The sequence below is a fragment of the Pan paniscus genome, chromosome 10 (genome assembly GCF_029289425.2).
Source record: "Pan paniscus chromosome 10, NHGRI_mPanPan1-v2.0_pri, whole genome shotgun sequence".
Lineage (NCBI taxonomy): Eukaryota > Metazoa > Chordata > Mammalia > Primates > Hominidae > Pan > Pan paniscus.
This window is the reverse complement of record NC_073259.2, coordinates 128,246,757-128,274,716: the sequence shown is the minus strand read 5'-3', so window position 1 is coordinate 128,274,716 and position 27,960 is coordinate 128,246,757. Positions and strand designations below refer to the sequence as shown.

The 27,960-nt window shown below is 48.7% G+C and overlaps 3 protein-coding genes and 1 long non-coding RNA gene across 13 annotated transcripts in view; 3 read left to right on the top strand and 1 right to left on the bottom strand.

Moving 5' to 3' along the window:
* PXN (paxillin) overlaps positions 1 to 2,417 on the top strand; it is a 55,226-nt gene extending 52,809 nt beyond the window's left edge. For all 8 annotated transcript variants that reach the window (XM_034934641.3, XM_034934638.3, XM_057299543.2 and 5 more), the window contains one exon: positions 282 to 2,417. In XM_034934641.3, coding sequence (XP_034790532.2) covers positions 282 to 548 — 267 coding nt within the window. In that variant the 3' untranslated portion in view covers positions 549 to 2,417. The remainder of the gene's footprint in view (positions 1 to 281) is intronic.
* On the bottom strand, positions 91 to 11,552 carry LOC117975225 (uncharacterized). The gene is made up of 3 exons (XR_008620513.2): positions 11,423 to 11,552; positions 6,132 to 6,299; positions 91 to 1,932 (listed from the first exon to the last, which is right to left on the bottom strand). It is a non-coding gene; the product is annotated as an uncharacterized LOC117975225 (long non-coding RNA).
* On the top strand, positions 11,452 to 16,137 carry RPLP0 (ribosomal protein lateral stalk subunit P0). Of its 3 annotated transcripts, none has more exons than XM_008957784.4 (8): positions 11,452 to 11,759; positions 12,011 to 12,112; positions 13,359 to 13,534; positions 13,639 to 13,726; positions 13,844 to 13,990; positions 14,105 to 14,290; positions 15,378 to 15,518; positions 15,905 to 16,137. In XM_008957784.4, the coding sequence occupies exons 2-8, from the start codon at positions 12,059 to 12,061 to the stop codon at positions 16,064 to 16,066; spliced, it is 954 nt and encodes a 317-aa protein (XP_008956032.1). In that variant the 5' UTR covers positions 11,452 to 11,759; positions 12,011 to 12,058; the 3' UTR covers positions 16,067 to 16,137. The 3 variants fall into 3 exon arrangements, with proteins under 3 accessions (XP_008956032.1, XP_008956033.1, XP_054952225.1); XM_008957785.5 differs by having other exon boundaries at positions 11,640 to 11,759; positions 11,951 to 12,112; XM_055096250.2 differs by lacking the exon at positions 11,452 to 11,759 and having other exon boundaries at positions 11,940 to 12,123.
* Positions 16,138 to 17,032: 895 nt separating this feature from the next.
* Positions 17,033 to 27,960, top strand: part of GCN1 (GCN1 activator of EIF2AK4) — a 68,166-nt gene continuing 57,238 nt past the window's right edge. The window contains exons 1-2 of the mRNA XM_034934631.3: positions 17,033 to 18,151; positions 22,463 to 22,565. Of these exons, the coding sequence (XP_034790522.1) occupies positions 18,134 to 18,151; positions 22,463 to 22,565 (121 nt within the window). The 5' untranslated portion in view covers positions 17,033 to 18,133. The remainder of the gene's footprint in view (positions 18,152 to 22,462; positions 22,566 to 27,960) is intronic.

Here is a 27,960-nt window from a genome sequence, read left to right as displayed (position 1 = left end):
ACTAAATAATCCCAGCCCTGTGGGAGGCCGAGGTGGGAGGATTGCAGGAGGCCACATTTGACCAGCATGGGCAATATAGTGAGACCCCCATCTCTACAAAAAAAATTTATTTAATAAAATAAAAATGAAAAATGAGCATTTAGGACAACACGGCACATGGGAAACGCCTAGCAAGTAGGAGTCACTCCGAGCGTGCCGACTATGCCCACCTCGGCCCCATCACACAGGGTGCAGCTCTAGCCCGAGGGGCAGCTCCCTGAGCCCCTCTCTCCGCCTGGCAGGAATGCTTCACGCCATTCGTGAACGGCAGCTTCTTCGAGCACGACGGGCAGCCCTACTGTGAGGTGCACTACCACGAGCGGCGCGGCTCGCTGTGTTCTGGCTGCCAGAAGCCCATCACCGGCCGCTGCATCACCGCCATGGCCAAGAAGTTCCACCCCGAGCACTTCGTCTGTGCCTTCTGCCTCAAGCAGCTCAACAAGGGCACCTTCAAGGAGCAGAACGACAAGCCTTACTGTCAGAACTGCTTCCTCAAGCTCTTCTGCTAGGCGCCCTGCCTCTGTCTCTGCCCCCCTTCCCCAGCCCGCATCCCCAACTGCGACTGTGACCCAGAGACTTCACCCGGGGGTGAAGGGGTAAACCCGACTGAAACTGGAACCCTTGTCCTCCGCTGGTGCGGGATGGACAGAGGGCTGTGAGGGGTCCCCCTGCTTGTCTTCACCCCTGCCAGAGCCTCTGGGCCCCCTCCTCCCTCCTGCAGCTCTCCCTAGGCTGCCCACTCTCCATCCTCCCCAGGGGTAGAGGCTGGGGGCTCCACCCCAACCCATGTACGTCCCCACGAACTGGCCTGGCCAGCACCCCACACTGGAGCCATCTCTTCCTCATATTTCAGCAGTGCAGCCGGTGGGCAGGGAAGGGCAGGCAGGGTCTGTTGGGGTCTCTTTTTATCCTTATTCCTCCCCCGACCTAATTGTCTTTGTTCTGTGATTATTGGGGGACACCCGGCTCCCTCCAGACAATGCCAGCATAAATCCATCCATCCAAAGGCAGAGAACCAAAGGGGCCATGGAAGGTTCTCTGTGCTCCTCCTACCCTTCCAGTGCCCTAGGCCTGGCGACTGCCCCTGCCTTTTAGACCCGCCCTCCCCTTTTATACCTGCTCTTGTTCTACTGAGAAAAGCCTCTCCAGCAATAATGTTTTCTAGTCACTTCCTCCGTCTCCGGGACGGCGTGCCTGGACACTGTACCGACTTTGATAGATTTCTACACTGAGGTTTGAATTCATATCGCCTGAGTTGCTTTGACTTCTCTATAGAAAATGATTTTAAAGAGATTTTAAAGACGTTCCCTTTTGTATTCTCTTCCTCGTCCACCGCCACTGGGCCTGTCACTGATGGTGGCTCTGGTGTGAAGTTTGCTTTGTACTGAGGGTTGGGGTGGGGAAGCAATTTGTATTTTATTGTTTCTTAGCACAAGCAGGTGAACTGGGAGCAGCTCTGTGACTCCCCCTCTTTCACTTCATAGCTCACCAGGACTGTTTTATAAACTGCTGTATTTGGAAACCCCTTCTTTACTTCCCAGGCCAGCAAGCTCTTCACTGAAACTGGTTGAAGGGTGTTGCACCCTTTTGGGCCTAGAATTCTGAACTTCATCTGTTCTGTTTCTGTGGGAGGAGAAGGGGAAGTATGTTTTGGGGGGCTGCTTCCTGTCTGAGTAAGCCCTCAGGAGCCTCTGCTCCCCTGTGAACCCACTGAACCTTCTGAGCCCCCACTGCTTCTATGGGGCTCTCTCTTCTGCCTTCTCAGGAAAGCTGGTGTCTGATTTTGGCCATCAGGACTCTGACGTCTCTTTGGTCTTGTTGATTTCCTCTGGGCATATCCCTTCCCCAGATCTGCTCCTCCCCTTTCACAGGTGGGATCGGCACTCAGGGGGTCTGGAAAGAAGATCATAAGGGAGCATGATAGGACTTGGGGCAGAGGGACAGGCTCCTCTGGGGAAACCCCCCAGAGCTCTTTACCAAGGATGAAAGAGGAGCCAGGCCTTGGGCTCCTGATCAGGAGAAAGGGGCCCCACCGGGGTCTAACGGTGACAGTCCAAACCACTCCACTGGCCTCCTGGCAGAAGCCGAGTGTGTGCTGGGGTCTCCAAAGAGGGTCCCTCCTTTGTGGGGGAAGGTCAGCCCGGCCCCTCCAAAGGTCTGATGTCTCCACTTTCACCCACAGGCCTTACCGCTCTGTTTATAGTGACCCACCCTAGATCTTCCCCAAGAGGGACTGGGGTTTCTGGGGTCCATTCTCTGAGTCAATGGTTATTTGAAAATTTGATTTTGATTTTATTTTTTCTCTGTAAACTTCCAACCTGGCTTTTCCCATTTCAATTCCTGTGATTTATGCCAATAAAGTTTGCCCATGATTTTCACCGGTGCTAGTGCTATTTCTTGGTGGTCTGAACCTCATGGTCCCAGCAGAGACCAAACCCACCCCAGGCTGGGTCACCAGATGGAGGGTAAATTGTGGATGTTTCCTTTCTTGAGGTCAAAATCCCTGGGGCTGGGGTCCGTGGTCCTTGCCTGTGGTCACAGGTCCTCCCCGTGGGCTTTGCTCCTGCCTGGGCAGTTGGTGAGGACAGGCTGGGGAGCAGCGGGATGGGGCCCTGTGGGGCAGGGCCTGCCCAGGGTGTGATCACCTGGGTTTACCAAGGGCATCCTCACTCACGGGCCTGTGGGTGGCTTTCCACTCATTTAGAAGTAGGGAAAGAGGCTCCAAGACAAGAACCTACATGTACAAGGCAATCTGAGTGAGGGCAGAGCCATGATGCGGACCCAGGGCTTGCCTCTGCCTGTGTTCCTGCACAGAACCAGACGCGGCCGTGCCTGAGCCCACACAACGTGGGTTAGCCCCTTCCCTGCCGAAGGCAGCTACTTATAGTTGAGGATGGGTCTCTACTGCCTCCTCGTTGTCATGTCCGGATTTGCGTGCTTCCTCTTTGCTCTGGTCAGATCCAGAGCTCCAGTCCTAGGCCCTAGAGCAGGGATGTCCAATTTTTTTTTTTTTGAGATAGAGTCTCACTCTGCCCAGGCTGGAGTACAGTGGCATGATCTCGGTTCACTGCAACCTCCGCCTCCCAGGTTCAAGCGATCCTCCTGCCTCAGCCTCCTGAGTAGCTACGATTACAGGCAGCTGCCACCACACCCGGCTAATTTTTGTATTTTTAGTAGAGCCAGGGTTTCACCATGTTGGCCAGGCTGGTCTCAAACTCCTGATCTCAAGTGATCTGCCTTGGCTCCCAAAGTGCTGGAATTACAGGCATAAGCCACCACTCCTGGCTTTTTTTTTTTTTTTTTGAGATGGAGTCTCACTCTGTCATCCAAGCCAGAGTGTAGTGGCATGATCTCGGTTCACTGCAGCCTCTACCTCCTGGGTTCAAGCAATTATCATGCCTCAGCCTCCCAAGTAGCTGGGATTACAGGTGCCCGCCACCACACCCGGGTAATTTTTGTATTTTTAGTAGAGCCAGGGTTTTACCATGTTGGCCAGGCTGGTCTCAAACTGCTGATCCCAAGTGATCTGCCTGCCTCGACCTCCCAAAGTGCTGGGATTACAGGCATGGGCCACTGCGCCCAGCTGGGTGTCCAATCTTTTGGCTTCCTTGGGGCCATGTTGGAAAAAGAAGAATTGCCTTGGGCCACACATAAAATACACTAATGATAGCTGATGAGCTAGAAAAAAAATAATAAAATCACAAATCTCATAATGTTTTAAGAAAGTTTACAAATTTGCCCTGTAATCCCAGCACTTTGGGAGGCCGAGACGGGCAGATCATGAGGTCAGGAGATCGAGACCATCCTGGCTAACACGGTGAAACCCCGTTTCTACTAAAAATACAAAAAATTAGCCAGGCATGGTGGCGGGCGCCTGTAATCCCAGCTACTCGGGAGGCTGAGGCAGGAGGATGGCATGAACCCGGGAGGCGGAGCTTGTAGTGAGCCAAGATCACGCCACTGCACTCCAGCCTGGGCGAGAGAGCGAGACTCCGTCTCAAAAAAAAAAAAAAAAAAAAAGTTTACAAATTTGCATTAGGCCAAATTCAAAACTATCCTGGGCCGCATGTGGCCCACAGGCCATGGATTGGACAAGCTTGTCCTAGAGCTTCCTGGGCAGCTTTGTTTAACCTTGAGCTGTGTCTTCACAGCTTCCCTGTTGTTTGGAACGGTTCTCCAAAAGCAGCATGTTGAATTCTAGTTTAAACCCTTCCCATGCTATAGTGAGCTCAGAAGTGAAAATTACCTTCAACGCTCACCCAAAGAGAATGATGGGGCCAGGCTCTGTGGCTCATGCCTGTAATCCTAGCATTTTGGGAGGCCAAGGTGGGAGGATCATTTGAGCCCAGGAGTTCAAGAGAATAACTTGGTTTATTCTTCCAGCCCATGTTGGATTTATTTTATTTCTAGAAATGGGTATGGTATATTTCCTTTTTTTTTTCTCGGTTTTTTTTTTGAGATGGCATCTCACTCTGTCACCCAGGTTGGAGTGCAGTGGCGCGATCATGGCTCACTGCAACCTCCGCCCCCCAGGTTCAAGCGATTCTCCTGCCTCAGCCTCCTGAGTAGCTGGGATTACAGGCACCTGCCACCATGCCAGGCTAATTTTTATACTTTTAGTAGAGACGGGGTTTCTCCATGTTGGCCAGGCTGGTCTCAAACTCCTGACCTCAAGTGATCCACCCTCCTCAACCTCCCAAAGTGCTGAGATTACAGGCGTGAGCCACCGTGCCCGGCCAGGTATGGTATATTTCATTGTAATTTGCTTTTCGCTTTGCTTTGTGGATATTTTCCCATGTCAATAAATATAGATCTGTACCATTTTCTAATGGCTTCATGGTATTCCGTTATATTGATGTACTACAATTAGAGATGATATTTATATCATCAGAGCCAGGAGGTCCTTGGAAATGTACCTTGTGCATATGTATATACTTGGAAAAGTGCGTTCAGAGGGAGGCTGACTCAGGGTTTGGAATGGACTGTATAGCACAGTGAGGCCCAGGGGCTTTGAACTTCCTCCTAGATTTCAGTTCTGAAGCCATCACTTACAGGCTGAGAGACTTGGGCAAATTATTTAACCTTCCTGTGAGTATTCTCATCGATAAAATGGGAGTACTGACAGTACTGTATCTCCTCACAGGATTGTTGCAAAGATTAGCTTCAGTAATGTGCACAGAGTACTTAGGACAATATGAAGTGTGCAGTAATACATTGCCATTAAAAAGAGATCTCGGGTGTCCGCGGGTTGCCGAATGGAGCTGAGCATCTTGATGGAACCAGGGATCTCAGGGTGAAGACTGAAGCCCTAGGCTATGGCGGAAGTTGGGTGCCTGAAGTACAAGTGGAAATATGCCAACTGAACATTGGACCACCACAGCCTGCCCCTGGCTCAGCGCCCAGTGCCAACAGAACACCTTTCAGGATCCACAGCAAGGCAGACAATGGAACCCACACAGGCTTCCATTCTCAAAAGGCCATCAAAACATAACTGCCGGCCGGCCACGGTGGCTCATGCCTGTAACCCCAGAACTTTGGGAGGCCGAGGCCGACAGATCACTTGAGCTCAGGAGTCCAAGACTAGCCTGGCGAACATGGTGAAACCCTGTCTCTACTAAAAATACAAAAAGTTAGCTGGGTGTGGTGGTGGGTGCCTGTAATCCCAGCTACTCTGGAGGCTGAGGCAGAAGAATTGCTTGAACCCAGGAGGCGGAGGTTGCAGTGAACTGAGATTGCACCATTGCACTCCAGCCTGGGCGACAGAGCGAGGCTCCATCTCAAAAAAAATAAAATAAAATAAAATAAAAATTAACTGCTGATGAGACAATTTATATTTCCTTCCCCTCACTACACTCCCTGAATGTTCTGGATCAGTGTGTCTCACACCTTTGGATCTTATAAGCTAGTTGGGAAAGTTCTATGGAGAAGGCAAAGATTTTGAAGGCACAGGAGACTATCATAGACACTCACAATGATCATAGTAGTATCATAGTACCATAGATACTCCCAATGATCATAGATAGTAGTATCATAGTACCATAGATACTCTCAATGATCATAGATAGTAGTAGCATAGTATCATAGATACTCACAATGACATCTCCCTAAAGGATTCAAAAGCTTTGCATCAACCAAAGGAAAAGCACCAGTGAGAGTCAAGATACAGTTCCAGACAGATGCTACCTCTGATTGTAAAGGTGTCCAGGTCTTGTGCTTATGATGTGCTCACATCAGTGCCGGAAACGATGAAGACAAAGAGACTGGAAGGAAGAACATGACAGTTTAGTGAGTACTAAGTATTGTCAGTTAGATCGGGGTCCCTAACTCTCAGGCCAAGGACCAGTACTGGTCTGTGGCCTGTTAGGAACTGGGCCGCACATCAGGAGGCAAGCAGCAGGCGAGTGAGTGAGCTTGTTGTCCTGTCAGATCAGCAGCAGCATTAGATTCTCACAGGAGCGCGAACCCTATTGCAAACTGCATACGAGGGATCTAGGTTGCACGCTCCTTATGAGAATCTAACGCCTGATGATCTGAGGTAGAAGTTTCATCCCCAAATCACACTCCCCTCTGACCCCTGGTGTCTGTGGAAAAATTGTCTTCCACAAAACTGGTCCCTGTTGCCAAAAAGGTTGGGGACTGCTGAGTTAGACTGTAACACTTAACCCTGATAACTCTGTGAGGCAAGGTTTGTTCGGCCCAATAAAAAGCAGAAATATGGGTCAAATCTAGGTTCAAAGTTGATGCTCATTCTACGATACATACTGCCTCTTTCAACAGGTATCCTAATAAGTACCTTCCTGGAGAGTTTTGTTGCTATATGACTTTCTGTAATTACTTTCTTTTCTTTTCTTTTTTTTTTTGTGACGGAGTCTCACTCTAAATAGTCGCTATTTTAAGCCCTTCCTGGAGAGTTTTGTTGCTATATGACTTTCTGTAATTACTTTCTTTTCTTTTTTCTTTTCTTTTTTTTTTTTTGTGATGGAGTCTCACTCTAAATAGTCGATATTTTAAGCTTTGGGGATCACACAGTCTCTGTTGTAACCACTCATTTGTGACAGCCATAGACAATGTGTAAACGAATAGGTGAGCAAGGCTATGTCCCAATAAAACTTTATTTATTTATTTATTTATTTATCTATTGAGATGGGGTCTTGCTCTGTCACCCAGGCTGGAGTGCAGTGGCACAGTCTCAGCGCACTGCAAGCTCAGCCTCCTGGGTTCATGCCATTCTCCTGCCTCAGCCTCCTGAGTAGCTGGGACTACAGGCGCCTGCCACCATGCCTGGCTAATTTTTTGTATTTTTAGTGGAGACGGGGTTTCACCGTGTTAGCCAGGATGGTCTCGATCTCCTGACCTCGTGATCCACCCACCTCGGCCTCCCAAAGTGCTGGGATTACAGGCGTGAGCCACTGTGCCTGGCCTATTTATTTATTTTTATTTTATTATTATTTTTTTGAGATGGAGTCTTGCTCTGTCGCCAGGCTAGAGTGCAGTGGCACAATCTTGGCTCACTGCAACCTCCATCCCCTGGGTTCAAGCAATTCTCCAGCCTCAGCCTCCGGAGTAGCTGGGATTACAGGCGCCTGCCACCGAGCCCGGCTAATTTTTGTATTTTTAGTGGAGACAGGGTTTCACCATCTTGGCCAGGCTGGTCTTGAACTCCTGACCTCGTGATCCACCCGCCTCGGCCTTCCAAAGTGCTGGGATTACAAGCGTGAGCCACTGCGCCCGGCCACAACTTTATCTACAGAAACAGACAGTAGCCATATTTGGCCCATGAGCTATAGTTTGGCAAACCCTTGTGATATACCAAAGATAGTCATTTTTGACATATTTCAGTCTACATAGTTTCAGAGTGCTCTGACTCCTGTAATTCTTGCAACTCCCTAGTTCTGTATCCTGCAGTGATTCCCCAGTGTCCCTCACCATAGAAGCCTCCATGTTTTAACGTAACAAAGCCTTGGAAACAAGGGTGTGAGCCAAGGACTCGAGCTTGTGCCCACCATGGTGAAATTTGCGTCATTAGAAGAATATTTACAGCTGGGCACGGTGGCTCACACCTGTAATCCCAGCGCTTTGGGAGGCTGAGGCGGGCAGATCACCTGAGGTCAGGAGTTCGAGATCAGCCTGACCAACATGGAGAAACCCCATCTCTACTAAAAATAAAAAAAATTAGCCCGGTGTGGTGGCGTATGCCTGTAATCCCAGCTACTCAGGAGGCTGAAGCAGGAGAATTGCTTGAACCCGGGAGGTGGAGGTTGCGGTGAGCTAAGATCACGCCATCACACTCCAGCCTGGGCAACAAGAGTGAAACTCCATCTCAAAAAAAACAAAAAATTTACAAAGGACTTTAGAGAAATCAGAGTCAGTACCCTACTGCTTGCAACAGAGCTAGCCCTGTGGTAGGAAATCTCATACAGTGGGTAGGCTCTAATTTCAGAGAATAAGAACCTGGCCTCCCACAGAGGTCTCAGTTGGAGCTACTGATTTATGGTAGAACAAGATGAGATTGACAGCACTTGAGCTACCCGTATCTAAATTCTGTTCAGGGAATTGTATGCCAGTCAGCTGCACCAATATACCCTGCCATGCAAGTGTCTTGGTTTTAAACCTGCTACCGCCACCACCCCCCGCCCCGCCCACCACTTTACCAAATTATTCATGTTGGCCTGATTTTCTTACTCTTCCATCTTTTCTGGCATTTTTTGGTGTGTGTGTGTGTCTGTGTGTGTGTGTGTGTGTGTGTGTGTGTGTGTGTGTAGCTGCTTTAGAGACATTCTGCCACCTTTCTGGACTTCGCTCGATCAGGGAGAGTAGGCAGGTTGTGATTGGAATCTTTTTTTTTTTTTTTTTTTTTTTGAGACAGAGTCTCGCTCTGTCACCCAGGCTGGAGTGCAGGGGCACAATCTTGGCTCACTGCAAGCTCCGCCTCCCGGGTTCACGCCATTCTCCTGCCTCAGCCTCCCAAGTAGCTGGGATTACAGGCACATGCCACCACGCCCGGCTAGTTTTTTATATTTTTAGTAGAGATGGGGTTTCACTGTGTTAGACAGGATGGTTTCGATCTCCTGACCTCGTGATCCGCCCACCTCAGCCTCCCAAAGTGCTGGGATTACAGGCGTGAGCCACCGCACCTGGAGTGATTGGAATCTTAATAACCTGTCAAAACAGCATTTAAATCTCATTCATGTTATTTTCCATCCTTCCCATGGAACACAGATAGCCAAGAAGACAAATAAAAGAGGCCCCAGGCCAGGCACAGTGGCTCACGCCTGTAATCCCAGCACTTTGGGAGGCTGAGCTGGGCGGATCACCTGAGGTCAGGAGTTCGAGACCAGCATGACCAAAATGGAAAAACCCCGTATCTACTAAAAATACAAAATTAGCCGGGCATGGTGGCACATGCCTATAATCCCAGCTACTCAGGAGGCTGTGGCAGGAGAATCACTTGAACTCGGGAGGTGGAGGTTGCGGTGAGCCGAGATTACGCCATTGCACTCTACCCTGGGCAACAAGAGTGAAATTCTGTCTCAAAAAAAAAAAAAAGAAAAGAAAAGAAAAGAAAAAGAAATACAGTAACGTGAAATCGAGCTACTTCTAACTTTTTTTTTTTTTTTTTGAGACGGAATCTTGCTCTGTCACCTAGGCTGGAGTACAGTGGCGCAATCTCAGCTCACTGCAACCTCTGCCTCCTGGGCTCAAGCAATTCTCCTGCCTCAGCCTCCCAAGTAGCTGGAATTACAGGCGCCCGCCACCACTCCTGGCTAATTTTTGGTATTTTTTAGTAGAGATGGGGTTTCACCGTGTTAGCCAGGATGGTCTGGATCTCCTGACCTCGTGATCTGCCCACCTCAGCCTCCCAAAGTGCTGGGATTACAGGCATGAGCCCCTGCACCCGGCCTACTTCTGACAGTTTTATGGTGTGTGATATAGGATATAACATGATGTATGAAGCTCTTTGTAATAATTTTTAATTTTGAAATAGCTGATTCTTTGGGGATCATTTAATACATAATTCCATAGGTTTTAGTGAAAAAAAAAAAAAAAAGAGATCTCAGGGTTGGGCAAGATGTCTCATTCTTGTAATCCCAGCAATTTAGGAGGCCAGGGTGGGAGGATTGCTTGAGCCCAGAAGTTTGACATCAGCCTAGGCAACATGGCAAGACCCCATCTATACAAAAAGTACAAAAAATTAGCTTGGCGTGGTGGTGTGCGCCTGTAGTCCTAGCTACTTGGGAGGCTGAGGTGGGAGGATCACTTCAGCCTGGGAGGTCAAGTCTGCAATGAACTGAGATTGCTCCACTACACTCTAGCCTGGGCAACGGAGTGAGACTGCTTCTCAAAAAAAAAAAAAAAAAAAAAAAAAAAGATTTGATGGAGGTGAATTATTCTGTGGATGTTTGTTGGCTAGTTTTCTAGGAAGAGGGAATGGCTAATGCAAGAGCCCCCAAGTAAAGCCTGCTCTGGAAAAGCAGCAGAGCATCATCTGGGTAGAAAGCAAGTAAGTGAGGAGGAAAACATCTGAGATGATCAGAGTGGGCGTGAGGGACAGATAGGTAAGGGCCTTGTAGGTACTTTAGGTTTTAGATTTTTACTCTGTAGAAAACGGAAAGTTTTAAGCAGATAAGGAGATGAGCTGACTTAGGTTTTTTTTTTTTTTTTTTTTTTTTTTGAGATGGAGTCCCTCTCTGTCACCCAGGCTAGAGTGCAATGGTGTGATCTTAGCTCACTGCAGAGCTCACAGCTCCCGGGTTCAAGCGATTCTTCTGCCTCGGCCTCCTGAGTAGCTGGGATTACGGGCATGCGCCACCCCACCTGGCTAATTTTTGTATTTTTAGTAGAGACGGGGTTTTGCCATGTTGGCCAGGCTAGTCTCGGACTCCTGACCTCAGGTGATCCACCCGCCTCGTCCTCCCGAAGTGCTGGGAGTATAGGCGTGAGCCACCGCGCCCGGCCAGGTTTTAAAGGATCCCTCTGTTTTGGTAGGCGGAAAAACTAGAGAAGACGAGAGACCATTCTGAGGCCGGGCGCGGCGGGTCACGCCTGTAATCCCAGCACTTTGGGAGGCCGAGGCGGGCAGATCACAAGGTCAGGAGATCGAGACCATCCTGGAGAACATGATGAAACCCCGTCTCTACTAAAAATACAAAAAAAAAAAAAATTAGCCGAGCACGGTGGCGGGCGCCTGTAGTCCCAGCTACTCCGGAGGCTGAGGCAGGAGAATGGCGTGAACCCGGGAGGCGGAGCTTGCAGTCAGCCGAGATGGTGCCACTGCGCTCCAGCCTGGGCGACAGAGCGACACTCCGTCTCAAAAAAAAAAAAAAAAAAGAGAAACCATTCTGTTTCTAAGCATGTGCAATTATGTCTCAGCTCCACGTCATACCTTTTAGTTTGCTGAGCTCGCCAGGTGGCACAGGGAACCGGGACTCCGAATTCGCAGCTCCAGCTCCAGCCCAGCAGGTGGCAGCAGCTCAGAGCAAGCTCCTCCAACGCGAGGCAGCGCCTTCCTTCGCGACCCTACTTAAAGGCGGCTTTCCGTTGGCTGGAGTGGCAGCGATATTATCCAATGGTTGCCTGTATTCGTTCAGCTTTGTCGGATGGGCGATGGCGCAGCCAATAGACAGGAGCGCTATCCGCGGTTTCTGATTGGCTACTTTGTTCGCATATAAAAGGCACGCGCGGGCGCGAGGCCCTTCTCTCGCCAGGCGTCCTCGTGGAAGGTTCGTGTGCTAGTTAGATGGGCGCCAGGGGTCGCCGGCGGGAAGCATGGAGGGGTCTTTGGGGGCCTTTGGGAACATGGAGTCCTATTCTGTTCCGCCTGGGGCCTCGGTGGCGGCTTGCATGCCCCGAGATGACGGCCGCTGCCCTAGGCAGGGCCGGCGGGCGATTGCGCGTGTCCTGCTCCTCTTAGGCCCGGGACCGCGGGATGGGTGTCGGCGTGACCAGGTCTGAGCTCCCTGTCTCTCCTCAGTGACATCGTCTTTAAACCCTGCGTGGCAATCCCTGACGCACCGCCGTGATGCCCAGGGAAGACAGGGCGACCTGGAAGTCCAACTACTTCCTTAAGATCATCGTAAGTGCAGGGTGGGTCGCCTCTGCCCTTCATGTTGCCCCAGCGCAAATAGGGACAGTCAGCTGCTATGTGCTGAGGGTCTACTCACACCGGCTACTGAATTAGGCCATTTTTGGGAAAATACTGTTCAGTTAACAATTTCCTGAGATAGGTCCCTTCTGTTGCAGATAAACGGGCTCAGGCAAGTTAAGTGGGTCCTAAGATGACAGCATTCATATCCAGGTCTGTCTGGCTTCCAAAAGAGCGCGCTTTATACATTTTTTTTTTTTCAAACGGAGTCTCGCTCTGTTGTCCAGGCTGGAGTGCAGTGGCTTGATCTTGGCTCACTGCAACCTCCACTTCCCAGGTTCAATCGATTCTCCTGCTTCAGCCTCCCGAGTAGCTGGGATTACAGGGGCGCGACACCACACCCAGCTAATTTTTGTATTTGCAGTAGAGACAGGGATTCACCATGTTGGCCAGGATGGTCTCGATCTCTTGACTTCATGATCCACCTTCCTCGGCCTCCCTAAGTGCTAGGATTACAGGTGTGAGCCACCGCGCCTGGCCGCACATTACAGTTTTACTCCATTTTTGAGAAGGTCTGAGGTCAGGAATGACTCATTGTAAGGAAGCAAGCTGTTGCATATTTAGGACCTGTCAGCCAAGAAACTTAAGTGTCCAATGACTTTTGGATGGCCTTTGAGGTGGGTCTCCCTTGCCCAGAAATGCTGACTGTACTGCGCTTAAGCAATTAGGCAGCATTGTAGAGCATAGCTTGTATTACATTTTCCCACACTTAGAAAGTTTTCAGACACAAAACCCAAAGGAATTGTGTAACAATCCGGATAAACACGCCTAGATTGTTTTTACAAATAATAATGTTGCTATATTTGCTTAACGTGGTGCTTTTAATGCTGTGAATCTAGCCCTCCTCTTGACCAACTTACTTGGAACATTCCTTTTTTATCCTGTTAACCATTTTAGTGAATCAGAAGCATGCCTGGTAATTGGGAAAAATTAAAAACTAAGTAAAAAAAGAAAAAACTCCTTGATTGAATGTAGAAACCTGATTTTCAGCATTCATACCCAGCTAGCCAATCATCCAGTTTGGCAGTGTTACAACGTAGCTCCCAATCTCCCTCTGACTTCAAAAGCTTAGAAGAAAGGGAGTGGGATGGAAACAAATTGTGGGGTTCAGTTTCTTCTGGCATTTTTTCCCCCTTTCTTCCTGTTAAACTTGGCTCCTCTGGCTTGTTTTTTGTAGCAACTATTGGATGATTATCCGAAATGTTTCATCGTGGGAGCAGACAATGTGGGCTCCAAGCAGATGCAGCAGATCCGCATGTCCCTTCGCGGGAAGGCTGTGGTGCTGATGGGCAAGAACACCATGATGCGCAAGGCCATCCGAGGGCACCTGGAAAACAACCCAGCTCTGGAGAAGTCAGTTCCCCTGGCAGTTTTGTCCTTTCTCCCCAGCGCCCGTCTCCCTCTTCCTGGAGAATGGTGCTGAAAGGTGATTGTCTCCCATAAACTTCTCTTTGCAGACTGCTGCCTCATATCCGGGGGAATGTGGGCTTTGTGTTCACCAAGGAGGACCTCACTGAGATCAGGGACATGTTGCTGGCCAATAAGGTAAGGGGACAATTGGGTTGGCTAAAGAGACTTTGTTGTTGCTCCTTAAAGCAAAATGGACCATTCTCAGGTTGTGTGAGTGGAGAGGCTTTTCTCACTGTTTGTTATCTTTGTCAGGTGCCAGCTGCTGCCCGTGCTGGTGCCATTGCCCCATGTGAAGTCACTGTGCCAGCCCAGAACACTGGTCTCGGGCCCGAGAAGACCTCCTTTTTCCAGGCTTTAGGTATCACCACTAAAATCTCCAGGGGCACCATTGAAATCCTGGTGAGTGGACCTGGTTTGCCTGTGCTAACCAGGCAAATGGGGAGCTGCTTTTAGTGGCCATGGATCTGCTCGTTGTCCAACAGGTGTTTACTGCCCCACTATTATCTTGTTCAGAGTGATGTGCAGCTGATCAAGACTGGAGATAAAGTGGGAGCCAGCGAAGCCACGCTGCTGAACATGCTCAACATCTCCCCCTTCTCCTTTGGGCTGGTCATCCAGCAGGTGTTCGACAATGGCAGCATCTACAACCCTGAAGTGCTTGATATCACAGAGGAAACTCTGCATTCTCGCTTCCTGGAGGTATATGCTGTCAGCCTTGCCCCCTCTTACACTGATGGTTGAGAGCATGACAAGGTTCAGACTGAGTCCCTGTAACCAAGGACTGTGTTTTCATCTGTCTACCTACCTCATCTGTAAAATGTCAGTAACAACATAAGATTGTTGAAGGATTTTTTTTTTTTTTTGGAGACAGAGTCTTGCTGTGTCGCCCAGGCTGGAGTGCAGTGGCACAATCTCCCGGCTCACTGCAAGCTCCGCCTCCGGGTTCACACCATTCTCCTGCCTCAGCCTCCCGAGTAGCTGGGACTACAGGCACCCACCACTACGCCCGGCTAATTTTTTTGTATTTTTAGGTTTCACCGTGTTAGCCAGGATGGTGTCGATCTGACCTCGTGATCCGCCCACCTCGGCCTCCCAAAGTGCTGGGATTACAGGCATGAGCCACCGCGCCTGGCCAAAGGATTTAATGAATTAATGGATGTACAGTGCTGGGGCTGTTATTCTAGGGCCTGCACTGAGACTCAAATTTTGCCATCAAAAGCCTTTTAAGAGGTGGAGGTTGCGGTGAGCTGACATGGTGCCTGCCACTGCACTCCGGCCTGAGTGACAGAGTGAGACTCTGTCTCACCAAAAAAAATGCCCTTTAAATAATGAATAATAGTGATAGAAAATGTCATTTCTTGGACAAACGAAAAATTGAAATTAATGTATATAATTAGATATTATTAGCTACCCTTAGGTAGCTTCATTTTTTGAAAGTTTGACAAGTGAATGAAGTTCACATCTGGAAATCGTTGAACGTTTTTCGTTCATGGAACTCAATGGCTACGTTAGTCGTTTATGCTTTTCACTGTTGTGGTAGGGGCTTTGGAAGTAAATGCCATCAACAATGGATACAGAAGACCTGGATTTGGAATAAGGGCAAAATTTATTTGATGGGGCTGAATTGCTCTGCCAGGAGCATTTGGTATGAGATGAAATGGCCTCTCTTGAGACTGAGCTGCCAACCTGGCAATTATTGTCTGCTAAGGGTTCTCTTTATTCACCCTTACTTGGACTTCCTTTCCTGTAGGGAATCTCACGTAAAATGAAATCTTCCCTCCCCCAGGGTGTCCGCAATGTTGCCAGTGTCTGTCTGCAGATTGGCTACCCAACTGTTGCATCAGTACCCCATTCTATCATCAACGGGTACAAACGAGTCCTGGCCTTGTCTGTGGAGACGGATTACACCTTCCCACTTGCTGAAAAGGTAAAAGGATCCCACCAGGACCACAGTGGGCCTGACTGTGACAAATTAGCAGGGTGATGTGGCCTTCTACCTTACTGCTTTTATAGTTGTATTTTATATAGCAGATAATTTTGTGAGAGGATATTTGAGAGGTTGGGAGGCAGGGAAGGCGTTTCTCACTTGAGAAATGACAAGAGACCCAAAGAGGGGGTTAATGGGCAAGAGCTGGGCCTTAGGAACCCTGCCTCACTAGGCCATACCCAAGCTGTCCTGCTTGGGCTGCTTCTGAGAGGAAAGGCTTCACACGGACTTTGATATTGTTGGTCCTTAAACTCTACCAAGGCAGGAGGGTGGTGGGTAATAGAGGAGTGTGGATGACCATTTTGACCACTTCCCCCTCCTTTCAGGTCAAGGCCTTCTTGGCTGATCCATCTGCCTTTGTGGCTGCTGCCCCTGTGGCTGCTGCCACCACAGCTGCTCCTGCTGCTGCTGCAGCCCCAGCTAAGGTTGAAGCCAAGGAAGAGTCGGAGGAGTCGGACGAGGATATGGGATTTGGTCTCTTTGACTAATCACCAAAAAGCATCCAACTTAGCCAGCTTTATTTGCAAAACAAGGAAATAAAGGCTTACTTCTTTAAAAAGTCTCTGGACTCTTAATTTTGTAATTTTTTTTCCTTTTTGACACAGGGTCTGGCTGTTGCCCAGGCTGGAGTGTGGTGGTGTAATCATAACTCACTGCACCCTTGAACTCCTGGGATCAAGGGATCCTCGTATCTCAGCCTCCCAAGTAGCTGGGACTACAGGCACACACCATGACACTCAGCTACTAATTTTTAAATTTTTTTTTGTAGAGATGTTGCACAAGCTGGTCTCAAATTCCTGGCCTCAAGGAATCCTGCCTCAGCCTCCCAAAGTGCTAGGAGTACAGGCTTGAGCCACCATGTGCCTGGCCCTTAATTTTGAGGTTTATAGTGCCATATGCTAGAAACGAAAGCCATGGTAAAACCAGAGCTTTGTATTTAGGTGTTGATGTTCGGGTATCTAAATGAAGCTACCAATCAAACATCCTATACAGTTTTCTAGACACAGTTGTAACTATTACACTAGAATTACTGTTTCTATGGCTGCTGCATACTTGGAGTAGGTTTAGTGTCAGCTGAGATAGGCACCTGGTGGATGCTGGGGCCAGTCCCCTAGAGTAAAGTTTTTCAAACTGGGTGGTGCTCCAACTCAGTAGGTGGTAACCAATTTATATTTTCGAGATAGTCTCAAATATATTTGAGACTGGGGTGCAGTGGCTTGGACTTGGCTCACTGCAACCTCCGCCTCCTGGGTTCAAGTGATTCTCCTGCCTCAGCCTCCAAAGTAGCTGCAATTACCGGAGGCTGCCACCACACCGGGCTAATTTTTTTGTTGTTGAGACAGTCTCGCCCTGTCACCCAGACTGGAGTGCAATGGTATGGTCTCAGCTCACTGCAACCTCTGCCTCTCGGGTTCAAGCGGTTATCCCACCTCAGCCTCCCCAGTAGCTGGGACTACAGGCATGTGCCACCACTCGGCTAATTTTTGTACTTTTAGTAGAGACGGGGTTTCACTATGTTGGCCAGGCTGGTCTGGAACTCCTGACCTTGTGATCTGCCCGCCCTGTCCTCCCGAAGTGCTGGAATTATACAAGGGTGAGCCACCGCGCCCGGCCTTTTTTTTTTTTTGGTATTTTTAGTAGAGACAAGGTTTTGTCATGTTGACCTGGCTGGTCTGGAAATCCTAACATCAGGTTGATCTACCCACCTCAGCCTCCCAAAGTGCTGGGATTACAGGCGTGAGCCACCATGCCTGGCCCCAGTATTTAAAGAGAAAGCAGCATCTGCTGAGAATAGGTGTTTTTGTTGTGATTCCTGTATTTCACTTAGAGATCTGTCTGCTGGAACATGATATATTCATTCTAACTAGGTCTGTGTCAAAGGTTTGAAAGCCACTGCTAACAGGGCTGACAACTAAGCTGTGGAGACCCTATTCCCTAAATTGCAGCCACGTCTGCACGTAGCCTCTTGCCCTGTGGCCTTCAAAACTCCCAGCCTGGGGCGTCCAGCATTTCCCCAGGGCAGGGGCCTCGTTCAGTTCTGAACCTTCCCTGACCTCCGTATCCAGCCACGTTTGCTAACACTGTACAAGTCATCCGCCAACTGAACTACAAACTGAGGACAAAAGACTAGTTCACCGACTCTTTTACCTAGTTTTTAGTTCCTGCTATCTAGGAAGCAACACTTGTTTTTCTAAAGAACTTAGTCATCACTCAGGAAAGGCCCACGTAGGGCTGGCCCTGCGGGCTGGAAGTGGGTCAGGGGCTGCAAGGCGGGCCCATAGCGTTACACCGCGGGCTCACCACGTTACAAGCGCCAGTCTCCCACGAGGCGCCCGGAGCTGAAGAGCGGGCCCTGGGGAGGAGGCCTTGTGGCTCGGGCGCGGGCCAACTTTAAGCCCGTGATCCGGCTGCCCGGGCTGCAGCGGCCGCCGTCCTGCCCGGGGGCACCAAGCCCGGGGCCCTGCCCCCGCTGGCTCCCGGCCTCGCCCTGCCGCGTGGGCCACGCTGTGACCCGGAAGCGTTCCGGAAGCGGTTCCGGAGTCAGCCCCGGCAGGATGGCGGCGGACACGCAGGTGAGGCGGGCGGCTGCGGGGCCAGCGGGGCCAACGCGGCCAGGGACTGGGTGCGGACGGTGGCCGTCGGGCGGGGCCCCTCTCGCTCCTCGGCTTAGGGGCGTTGGAGGTGGTGGCTGTGGAGGTCGTAGTCTCGGGGCCGTCTCAGGCTGGACTCTCAGGGCTGCGGGCTTGGCCCGGCCCGGGCGGCGCAGGCAGACCGCGGGCTCGAGGAGTCCGGGGCTCCCGCCTCGACTTCAGCAGCTGGAGCTCGGCGGGGCCTTTGCCCGACCCCAGAGTTGCAAAAGTTCACTTTACCGAGCCTCTACTTCTTTTCTCCAAAGCCCTCCGGCTGTGAGCCCCGGGCTAACGCCAAGTCTTCCTTAAACTTTGTATTCAGCAAATATTCTTTGAGCACCTACTATGAGCAGGGACTTTGAGTGTAGTCTTTGGATTCATACAGATCTGGGCTTGAGTTCCTGCTCGTCGATTTCTGTGACATGCCAAACAAGTGACTTAACCCCGCCAAGTCTGCCTTTTCATCTATAAAATGAGATTAAAACAATACTTATCTTAAAAGGTTGTGAAGGTTCAGTGAGATAAAATACGGCTTGATATATGTTGGTTGTTATCAGATCCAGGGTTAGTGAAAAGAACTGTCCTGTCCAGGAAGAGTCTTATCACCCTTGAGTGTTACCTATGGGTACCTTGTAGTTCAGGAAGGACCTGGGAAAACCTTTTCCTCCACCCAGTTGTTACGTTTTAAGGTGAAAAGACATTGTCATGAGGCAGGGGAAGAACAGGTGTCTAAGGACAGCTGGGCTGATTTGGTGTCTCCAGGGTGATAGGATTGATTTTTATGTGTAGGCCCAGAAAATGACCACTTAAGCATTCAAAAAGACATTTATTGAGACTCTCCTATGCAGGTGGCTGATGTTCAAGTTATGTTGTACTGAATACTAGAAAGAAAAGCTTAGTATGAGAGGGTTAGGGGAATACATGCTGAATGTTTAACATTGATACTCACTTGAGGGAAAAATCTCTAGAGCTGCAATGTCCAGTATGGGAGCCACATGGCTTACTTAAGTTTGTTAAAATTAAATTAAATAAAAAAATTCATTGTTTAGCTGGGCGTGGTGGCTCACCCTGTAATCCCAGCACTTTGGGAGGCCAAGGCGGGTGGATCAGTTGAGGTCAGGAGTTTGAGACTAGTCTGACCAACGTGGCAAAACCCCGTCTCTACTAAAAATGCAAAAAATTAACCGGGTATGGTGGCATGTCTGTAATTCCAGCTACTCAGGAGGCTGAGGCATGAGAATCGCTTGAACCTGGGAGGCAGAGGTTGCAGTGAGCTGAGATCGCGCCACTGCGCTCCAGCCTGAGCAACAAGAGTGGGACTCTGTCTCAAAAAAAAAAAAAAAAAATTTAGTTCTTCACTTGTACCAGCCACATTTCAGTGCACAGTTAGCCACATGTAGCCAGTGGCTACCGTATTGGGTGGTGCAGGAGAATATTTCTGTATTTTATAATTTTTGTATTTTTAGTAGAGATGGGGTTTCTCCATGTTGGCCAGGCTGGTCTCGAACTCCTGACCTCAGGTGATCCTTCTGCCTTGGCCTCCCAAAGTGCTGGGATTACAGGCGTGAGCCACCGCACCTGGCCTGAAATTATTTTTTATTATTTTATTTTATTTTTTGAGACGGAGTTTCTCTCTTGTTGCCCAGGCTGGAGTGCAATGGCACGATCTGAACTCACTGCAACCTCTGCCTCCCAGGTTCAAGCAATTCTCCTGCCTCAGCTTCCCGAGTAGCTGGGATTACAGGCATGCGCCACCATGCCCGGCTAGTTTTTGTAGAGACAGGGTTTCACCATGTTGGGTAGGCTGGTCTCGAACTTCTGACCTCAAGCAATCTGTCCGCCTCGGCCTCCCAAAGTGCTGGGATTACAGGCGTGAACCACCATGCCCGGCCTTGTCTTCAGTATTCTTTTTTTTTTTTTTTTCGAGACGGAGTCTCGCTCTGTCGCCCAGGCTAGAGTGCAGTGGCACAATCTTGGCTCACTACAACCTCCGCCTCCCGGGTTCAAGCGATTCTTCTGCCTCAGCCTCCCGAGTAGCTGGGATTACAGGCACCCGGCACCACGCCCAGCTAATTTTTTTTTTGTATTTTTAGTAGAGACGCGGTTTCACCATGTTGGCCAGGATGGTCTCGATCTCCTGACCTTGTGATCTGCCTGCCTTGGCCTCCCAAAGTGCTGGGATTACAGGCGTGAGCCACCGCACCCGGCCTTGTCTTCAGTATTCTAAAGGAAAATGATTTCAACCTAGAATTCTGTATTTGGCCAGAACATTTTCATACTTGCAAGGAGTTTACAAAATGGAGGATGTGCTTCACCCAAACACAAGAAAGTACATGTTCAGGGTGATAAACTGTGCCCCAGCTGTAGAGGATCACATGCCTAATTGGGGCAGGTCAGAAAACTCTGGGAGAGATTTCCTTAGGAAGGTGGAATTTGATGGAATACCTGATCTCCCTAAATGTACTGAGATTTAGACAAATGGCAAAAAGTTTGGGGTTTAATTATTTATAAGAACAGATAAAACAAGTCAAACTGAAGTGAGGTGGGAAAGGGTAATTATTAACACCAGGGGCATAAAAAAGCTGGGAAGAATCAGAGTTTATTAAATGGATGTTGAATGCCCTTTACATATAATGTAATCACTGACTACTGACCTAGCCTGTATGTGAAACTGGGGACTTCCACTGGGGAAATGGGGAGGGTGTGCGATGGGGTCACAGCAGGAAAGGGAGCTGTGGTGGAAAGGTAGCAAAACTGAAAAATCAAGAAGCACATGCAAGTTACCTCCATATTTAGAGATACTTAGATATATGGAGGTAACTACCCAAATATCCACCAGATCAACCTAAGGGTTGCCCATGGAGAGTGAGGGCAGGGGACTGGTTTTTATGGCAGACTTCTCAGAACTCTTTGGTTTTGACTCTGTGTGCATCTATGACTATAAAAACAAAAGACATTTTAAAGTTAAAACTACATTATTTATGTAGAAGACAGTTTTGGACATCAGTTTATTTTATTCATTGCCAATAGAATTATGGCAGGGATTTAAGCACGAAAAACTCAGCATTATTTTATTTCTGTGTGTACGCTTGACTCTTACGCTACTGATAAGGCCTGCCTTTGAAATACCCTCAAAAGAAAAACATGATAACCCCACTGTGTTAAGTTACGTGAGCCTTATCATGCCCTGCTCTACGGCTTATGAATCCACAACCTGTCCACTTGGTAGCTTGTAGAATATTGCTCAAGAGCAGATTTTCAGGGATGTTTGCAAACTGCCCCCCATCACTGGGTCTTATGCTTATGTCCCTATGCAGGGGACTGCAGCTGTGGTAACTCGATGGCTGTTGAAAGCTAAAGATTTGTTAGCATCAGTTTATAGACCTGTTTGGTTTCAAAGTTAGTTTCAAAAACGCAGGTGCTGTGGCTCTCGACCCCACTCTGAGCAGTGACTTCCTCTCTTGGAGATGGTTTCTTCATCGCCTATAAAATGGGGATACTGATGCCTCCCTTGCAGGCTTTTTGGTAGTAGTAGCCAACTTTTTGCTTGGGATGAGAGTAGATGCACCTTATACGCAATCTCATTTAAGCTCCATAACAGTCATATGAGGTAGCTGCTATTGTCCGCATCTTATAGATGAGAAAACTGAAGATTGGGGGAGTGACATTATTTGACTAAGTTTCTACAGCTAGTAAAAGGCAGAGCTGGGATCCAATCTCCTAACCTTTCCCCTTTTAGCCAGTGTGCTTATCCTCTGCCAGTGAGTTGCCAGGATGCTGACATTCCCTTTATGGGGAGGATAAAGTGAGATAATGTAAAGGGAACATAGTTGGCACGTACCAGGCCCTTGCTAGATTTTGGGTAGTTCTGAAGGGATATTTTCTTTTCAGAGGTCTTTGCCTTTCCTCTTATTGCCAAAGTTTAAATAAGGTATATTGATTTGTTGACTAGTTGAATTAAAGCAGTACATCTCAAGTGGGAGTGATTTTGCCTGCCAGGAGACATTTGACAATGTCACAACTGGGGCGGGTGGGGAAGGTGGGCTGCTACTGACATCGAGTGGGTAGAGACCTGGAATGCTGCTAAAAACACGGCCCCCACAACCAGAATTACCCGGTGCAAAATGTCACCAGTGGGGAGGTTGAGAAACCCCAGGTTAGAGAGATCCCCAAATTCTACACCCACCCCTCAACACACACACTCATAGTTTTATAGTCTGACTAGTGAATTTTTCTGTTGCTTGGCCTTCACAGGTTTCCGAGACACTAAAGCGTTTTGCAGGGAAGGTGACAACAGCCAGTGTAAAGGAACGGAGAGAAATCCTCAGTGAACTTGGGAAGTGTGTTGCTGGAAAAGGTATTTATTTTTCATGCACATACCCTGGACAATATTCATTGTTTTTCTTTCTTTCTTTTTTTTTTTTTTTGAGACAGAGTCTCTCACTGTTGCCCTGGCTGAAGTGCAATGGCACGATCTCAGCTCATTGCAACCTCCACCTCCTGGGTTCAAGCGATTTTCCTGCCCTCAGCCTCCCGAGTAGCTGGGATTACAGGTGCCCACATCATGCCTGCCTAATTTTTGTATTTTTAGTAGAGATGGGGTTTCTCGAATGACAGTGTTCCATATCAAAAATAAATTTTGTGGTTTTTTTTGTTTTTTTTTCTTTTTGAGACAGAGTCTCATGATGTCGCCCAGGCTGGAGTGCAGTGGCACGCTCTCGGCTCACTACAACCTCTGCCTCGCTGGGTTCAGGCGATTCTCATGCCTTAGCCTCTCCAGTAGCTGGGATTACAGATGTGCGCCACCACACCCAGCTAATTTTCGTGTTTTTAGTAGAGATGGGGTTTCACCATGTTGGCCAGGCTGGTCCTGAACTCCTGATCTTAAGTGATCCGCCTGCCTCGGCCTCTCAAAATGCCGGGGTTACAGGCACGAGCCACTGGGCCCAGCTGAAATTGCCTTTCTTTAGAACCATGGCCTTGGCCAGGCGCGGTGGCTCACGCCTGTAATCCCAGCACTTTGGGAGGCTTAGGTCAACAGATCACAAGGTCAGGAGTTTGAGACCATCCTGGCCAACATGGTGAAACCTCGTCTCTATTAAAAAAAAAAAGTACAAAAATTAGCCAGGTGTGGTGGTGTGCACCTGTAATCCCAGCTACTAGGGAAGCTGAGGCAGGAGAATTGCTTGAACCTGGGAGGTGGAGGTTGCAGTGAGCCGAGATTATGCCACTGCACTCTAGCCTGGGCAACAGAGTGAGACTCAAAAAAAAAAAAAAAAAAGCCTGGGTGTGGTGGCTCACGCCTGTAATCCCAACAGTTTGGGAGGCCGAGGCGAGTGGATCACGAGGTCAGGAGTTCGAGACCAGCCTGACCAACATGGTGAAACCCTGTCTCTACTGAAAACACAAAAATTAGCTGGGCATGGTGACGCGCACCTGTAATCCTAGCTACTCAGGAGGCTGAGGCAGGAGAATCGCTTCAACCTGGGAGGCAGTGGAGGTTGCAGTGAGCTGAGATCGTGCTACTGCACTCCAGCCTGGGCAACAGAGCAAGACTCCGTCTCAAATAAAAAAGGAACCATGGCCTTCTTCCCCCCTCCCTGCACAACTTCTGCCTTTACTTTATTTCCTTGCTATAGTGTGAATTGCAACAGTTAAAACTTTTGGGTTCATGGAGAGTTTATCCATTCAGGTGTGAAAGCTATTTACGCTTTTAACCATTTTGTTTGGAAATATTTAAAAAAGATAGCTAAAACCTTTCTCAAGTAGTATACAGAGTACAAAAACTTTTTTTTTTTTTTTTTTTTTGAGACGGAGTCTCACTGTGTTGCCCAGGCTGGAGTGCAGTGGCATGATCTCAGCTCACTGCACGCTCTGCTTCCCGGGTTCATATCATTCTTCTGCCTCAGCCTCTGGAGTAGCTGGGACTACAGGTACCCACCACCACACCTGTCTAATTTTTTGTATATTTAGTAGAGACAGGGTTTCACCGTGTTAGCCAGGATGGTCTCGATCTCTTGACCTTGTGATCCTCCCAAAGTGCTGGGATTACAGGTGTGAGCCACCGCGCCCAGCCAAAAACATTTTTTTTATGACTTGGGATATCATTTTTCCCAATCTGTGTTCCGTGGAAATCAGCACCATGGTAGTAGGTGATTGGCCAATAAAGGATTCCAAGATCAAATAAGTTGGGAGAGGTTTTTTTTTTTTTTTTCTTTGGTGAGACAGAGTCTCCCTCTGTCACCCAGGCTGGAGTGCTGTGGCGCGACCTCTGCTCACTGCAACCTCCGCCTCCCGGGTTCAAGTGATTCTCCTGCCTCAGCCTCCCAAGTAGCTGGGATTACAGGCACCTGCTACCACGCCCAGCTAATATTTGTATTTTTAGTAGAGATGGGGTTTCACCATGTTGGCCAGTCTGGTCTTGAACTCCTGATCTCAGGTTATTCGCCTGCCTTGGCCTCCCAGAGTGCTGGGATTACAGGCGTCAGCCACCATGCCCAGCCTAGAGGTCATGTTTTTGATGTCCTCTTGGAATATTCGCAACAAGGTGTTTTCACTTTATTAAGCTTCCTTGGATTCAGTGTTTTCTTTGAACCTCTTTTTTGCTGAAAATCTGTTCAGGGTCTGGGGAACACATTTTGGGAAATGCTGAGCATATCTGATTATCCTGATCTGCACCATAACCAAGGGATAGCTCTATGACTTATTAGAGTAAGACCATTTTGCCTTCACTCAATAAATTCTAGGTTTTTTTTTTTTTTTCATTTCTTTTGGTATGTTTGTTTTTACTGTATAGCATTGGCTCTCAAAGTGTGGTCCCTGGACAGGCAGCATCAGCATCATCTTGGAACTTGTTAGAGATAAAAATTCTCAGCTCCATTGGAGCAACTCAAATAGGAAATCCTGGAGGTGCTGTAGCCCCAGCTACTTGGGAGGTTGAGAGGTGGGAGGATCGCTTGAGCCCAGGAGGTTGAGGCTGCAGTGGTCCATGATTGTGCTACTGCTTTCCATCCTGGGTGACAGAGTGAGACCCTGTGTCAAAAAAAAAAGTTTGGGCACAGAACCCAGCATTTGTGTTTTAACGAGTCCTTTAGGTGATTCCTATGTTTACTAAAGTTTGAAAACCATGGCCATGGCTGGGCTCGGTGGCTCACACCTGGAATCCCAGCACTTTAGGAGGCCGAGGAGGATGGATCACCTTAGGTCAGGAGTTCAAGACCAGCCTGGCCAACATGGTGAAACCCCGTGTCAACTAAAAATACAGAAAAATTAGCTGGGTGTGGTGGTGGGCACCTGTAATCCCAGCTACTTTGGGAGGCTGAGACAGGAGAATTGCTTGAACCTGGGAGGCGGAGGTTGCAGTGAGCTGAGATTGCGCCATTGCACTCCAGCCTGGGTGACAAGAACGAAACTCTGTCTCAAAAAAAAAAAAAAGAAAATCATGGCCATATAGATTGGGTCTCCCTTTCTGTCCACTTTTACTTCCTATTTCTACCACTTCACCCAACTTCTCATTTGCTGCTTCTGACCTGCTTATGCCTAGTAAGATACCCAAGCTTGTAAACTTGCTATTTGTGAGCGTCTCAGAGAGTCTCTTGTGTGTTAATGCTTCAATGTATGAGTTTTATGGCATCCTCGACGGTTTTTCTGGTCACTTTCCCAGCAGAGCCCTCTAGTTAGAAAAGGCAGCCATGTGATACCGATCTTTCCAGTCACAGGCCTCTAGTGCAGCAGTCAGTGATGAAGGGCTCAGATGGGCTGTGCCACTTACAGGCTGTGTGACCTGCTTCAAGTTACTTCACCTCTCTGAGCCTGTTTCTTTGCTTTGAACATGGAGATAGCAGTAGTACTTCCCTGATAGGTTGGAGTAAATGTAACGCATTGTCTGGGTATGGTAAGCTCACAGTGTGTGTTAGCTGTTATTGTCATTGTCTTAGCCACAACCTGTTTCTGGCCCCAGTCATTCTTTTCCCCAGTTACTGAAATAGCCCCAAATCACATGGACCAATGCAGTGGTCAGGGCCCCGGGGAAACTGCGTCCCTGTACCTCATTCATTTCTCTTCCATCATTCAGGTGCCTGAAGTGTGAGGAATGGTATGGGCCTCCTGCTCTCAGGTTCTTCCTACACCCAGTATAAATCTGTCTTACACTGCAGGTTAAATTTCCTCCTCCTCAGAAGCTCCTCCCTTTTGTTTGCGTGCTTCACTGTGTCATGCAGCACTTGTCACAGGTTGGCTTTCCAACATTATTGAGCACTCTTTTTTTTTTTTGAGATGGAGTCTCGCTCTGTCTCCTGGGCTAGAGTGCAGTGGCGCCATCTCTGCTCACTGCAACCTCCACTTTCTGGGTTCAAGCGATTCTCCTTGCAGCCTCAATCTCCCAGGCTTAGGTGATCCTCCCACCTTAGCCTCCTGAGTAACTGGGATTACAGACACGTGCCACCATGCCCAGGTAATTTTTGTATTTTTAGGAGATACGGGGTTTCGCCGTGTTGGCCAGGCTGGTCTTGAACTCCTGACCTCAAGTTATCCTCCCACCTTGGCCTCCCAAAGTGCTGGGATTACAGGCGTGAGCCACTGCCCCCAGCCATATTGAGCACTCTTGTTCAACCAAGAGTTGAACTCTTTCTGCCCAGAGTTAGAGTGTATCTGTTTCACTCCAGAGTTAGGGTGTATCTGTTTCACTCTGACTGGCTGGCTTGGTTTCCCATTACTTGATTTCTTCATTTAAAAATGGGCTTAATCCGGGTGCGATGGCTCACGCCTGTAATCCTAGCACTTTGGGAGGCTGAGGCAGGTGGATCACAAGGTCACAAGTTTGAGACCAGCATGGCCAACGTGGTGAAACCCTGTCTCTACTAAAAATACAAAAATTAACTGGGCGTGGTGGTGCGCACCTTTAGTCTCAGCTACTCATGTGGCTGAGGCAGGAGAATCACTTGAACCTGGGAGGCGGAGGTTGCGGTGAGCCGAGATCGCACTACTGCACTCCAGCCGGGGCGATAGAGTGAGACTCCGTCTGAAAAATAAAAGGTGGGTGGGGGGGCCTTAATAACACTGCCCACCTTATAGGGATTAAATGAGTGAATGTGTATGAATGATCTAGAGCAGGGTCTGGCGTCTTGTAAGCACTAAGAGCTAGGGTGTTATTAGTCCTCTCTTCTTCCTCATGTGTTCTGAATAGGTATTATGCCTTCTTAACCCTGCACTCCACATGTATCTCCCTCTCTTTCCATTTTTCCAGAGCCTCCTAATCTGACAGGCCAAGCTTATGTGTCCTTCAGACTTTCAGAAACACTCCAGTTATAGGTGTTCTTCCCTTTTCTGGTCCCTCATAGTACTTCAATGTTGTACTGTTTTTTAAACCGTTTATTAGAATGTATGTGAAGAATGGTACACCTCCTAATGGAACAGCTCACTGAATCATCACATGTTAAACACCAGTATAACCAGCACCCAGATCAAGAAGTAGAATCATTCCAGCACTCCTGAACCTCCTCTTGATGGCATGTGAGGTTTCGAGGCCACTTTTATTTTCTTAGTTTCGTTCATTTAGCAAATGTCTACCCAAAGCTTTTCTGTACCAGGCATTTTCCTAGAGTCCTGTTTTGTTGTTGCTTTTTCCTCTTGGGGAGGAAGGCCTTAAATATATGGGGAGTGTCCAGTGGGCTGAGATCATGTCTGGCAGAATACCTGACTCCAGCGGCTTACCAAGTGATTTTTATTGACCGCTGTCTGTGTAATCTCTGGTT

What these genes read in the sequence shown, in the direction of transcription:
- RPLP0 (XM_008957784.4), top strand. Translation starts at nt 12,059, where the DNA reads ATGCCCAGGGAAGACAGGGCGACCTGGAAGTCCAACTACTTCCTTAAG. An exon ending in AACAACCCAGCTCTGGAGAA is followed by an intron (nt 13,535 to 13,638) that starts GTCAGTTCCCCT and finishes TTCTCTTTGCAG; the next exon opens with ACTGCTGCCTCATATCCGGG. An exon ending in ACATGTTGCTGGCCAATAAG is followed by an intron (nt 13,727 to 13,843) that starts GTAAGGGGACAA and finishes TATCTTTGTCAG; the next exon opens with GTGCCAGCTGCTGCCCGTGC.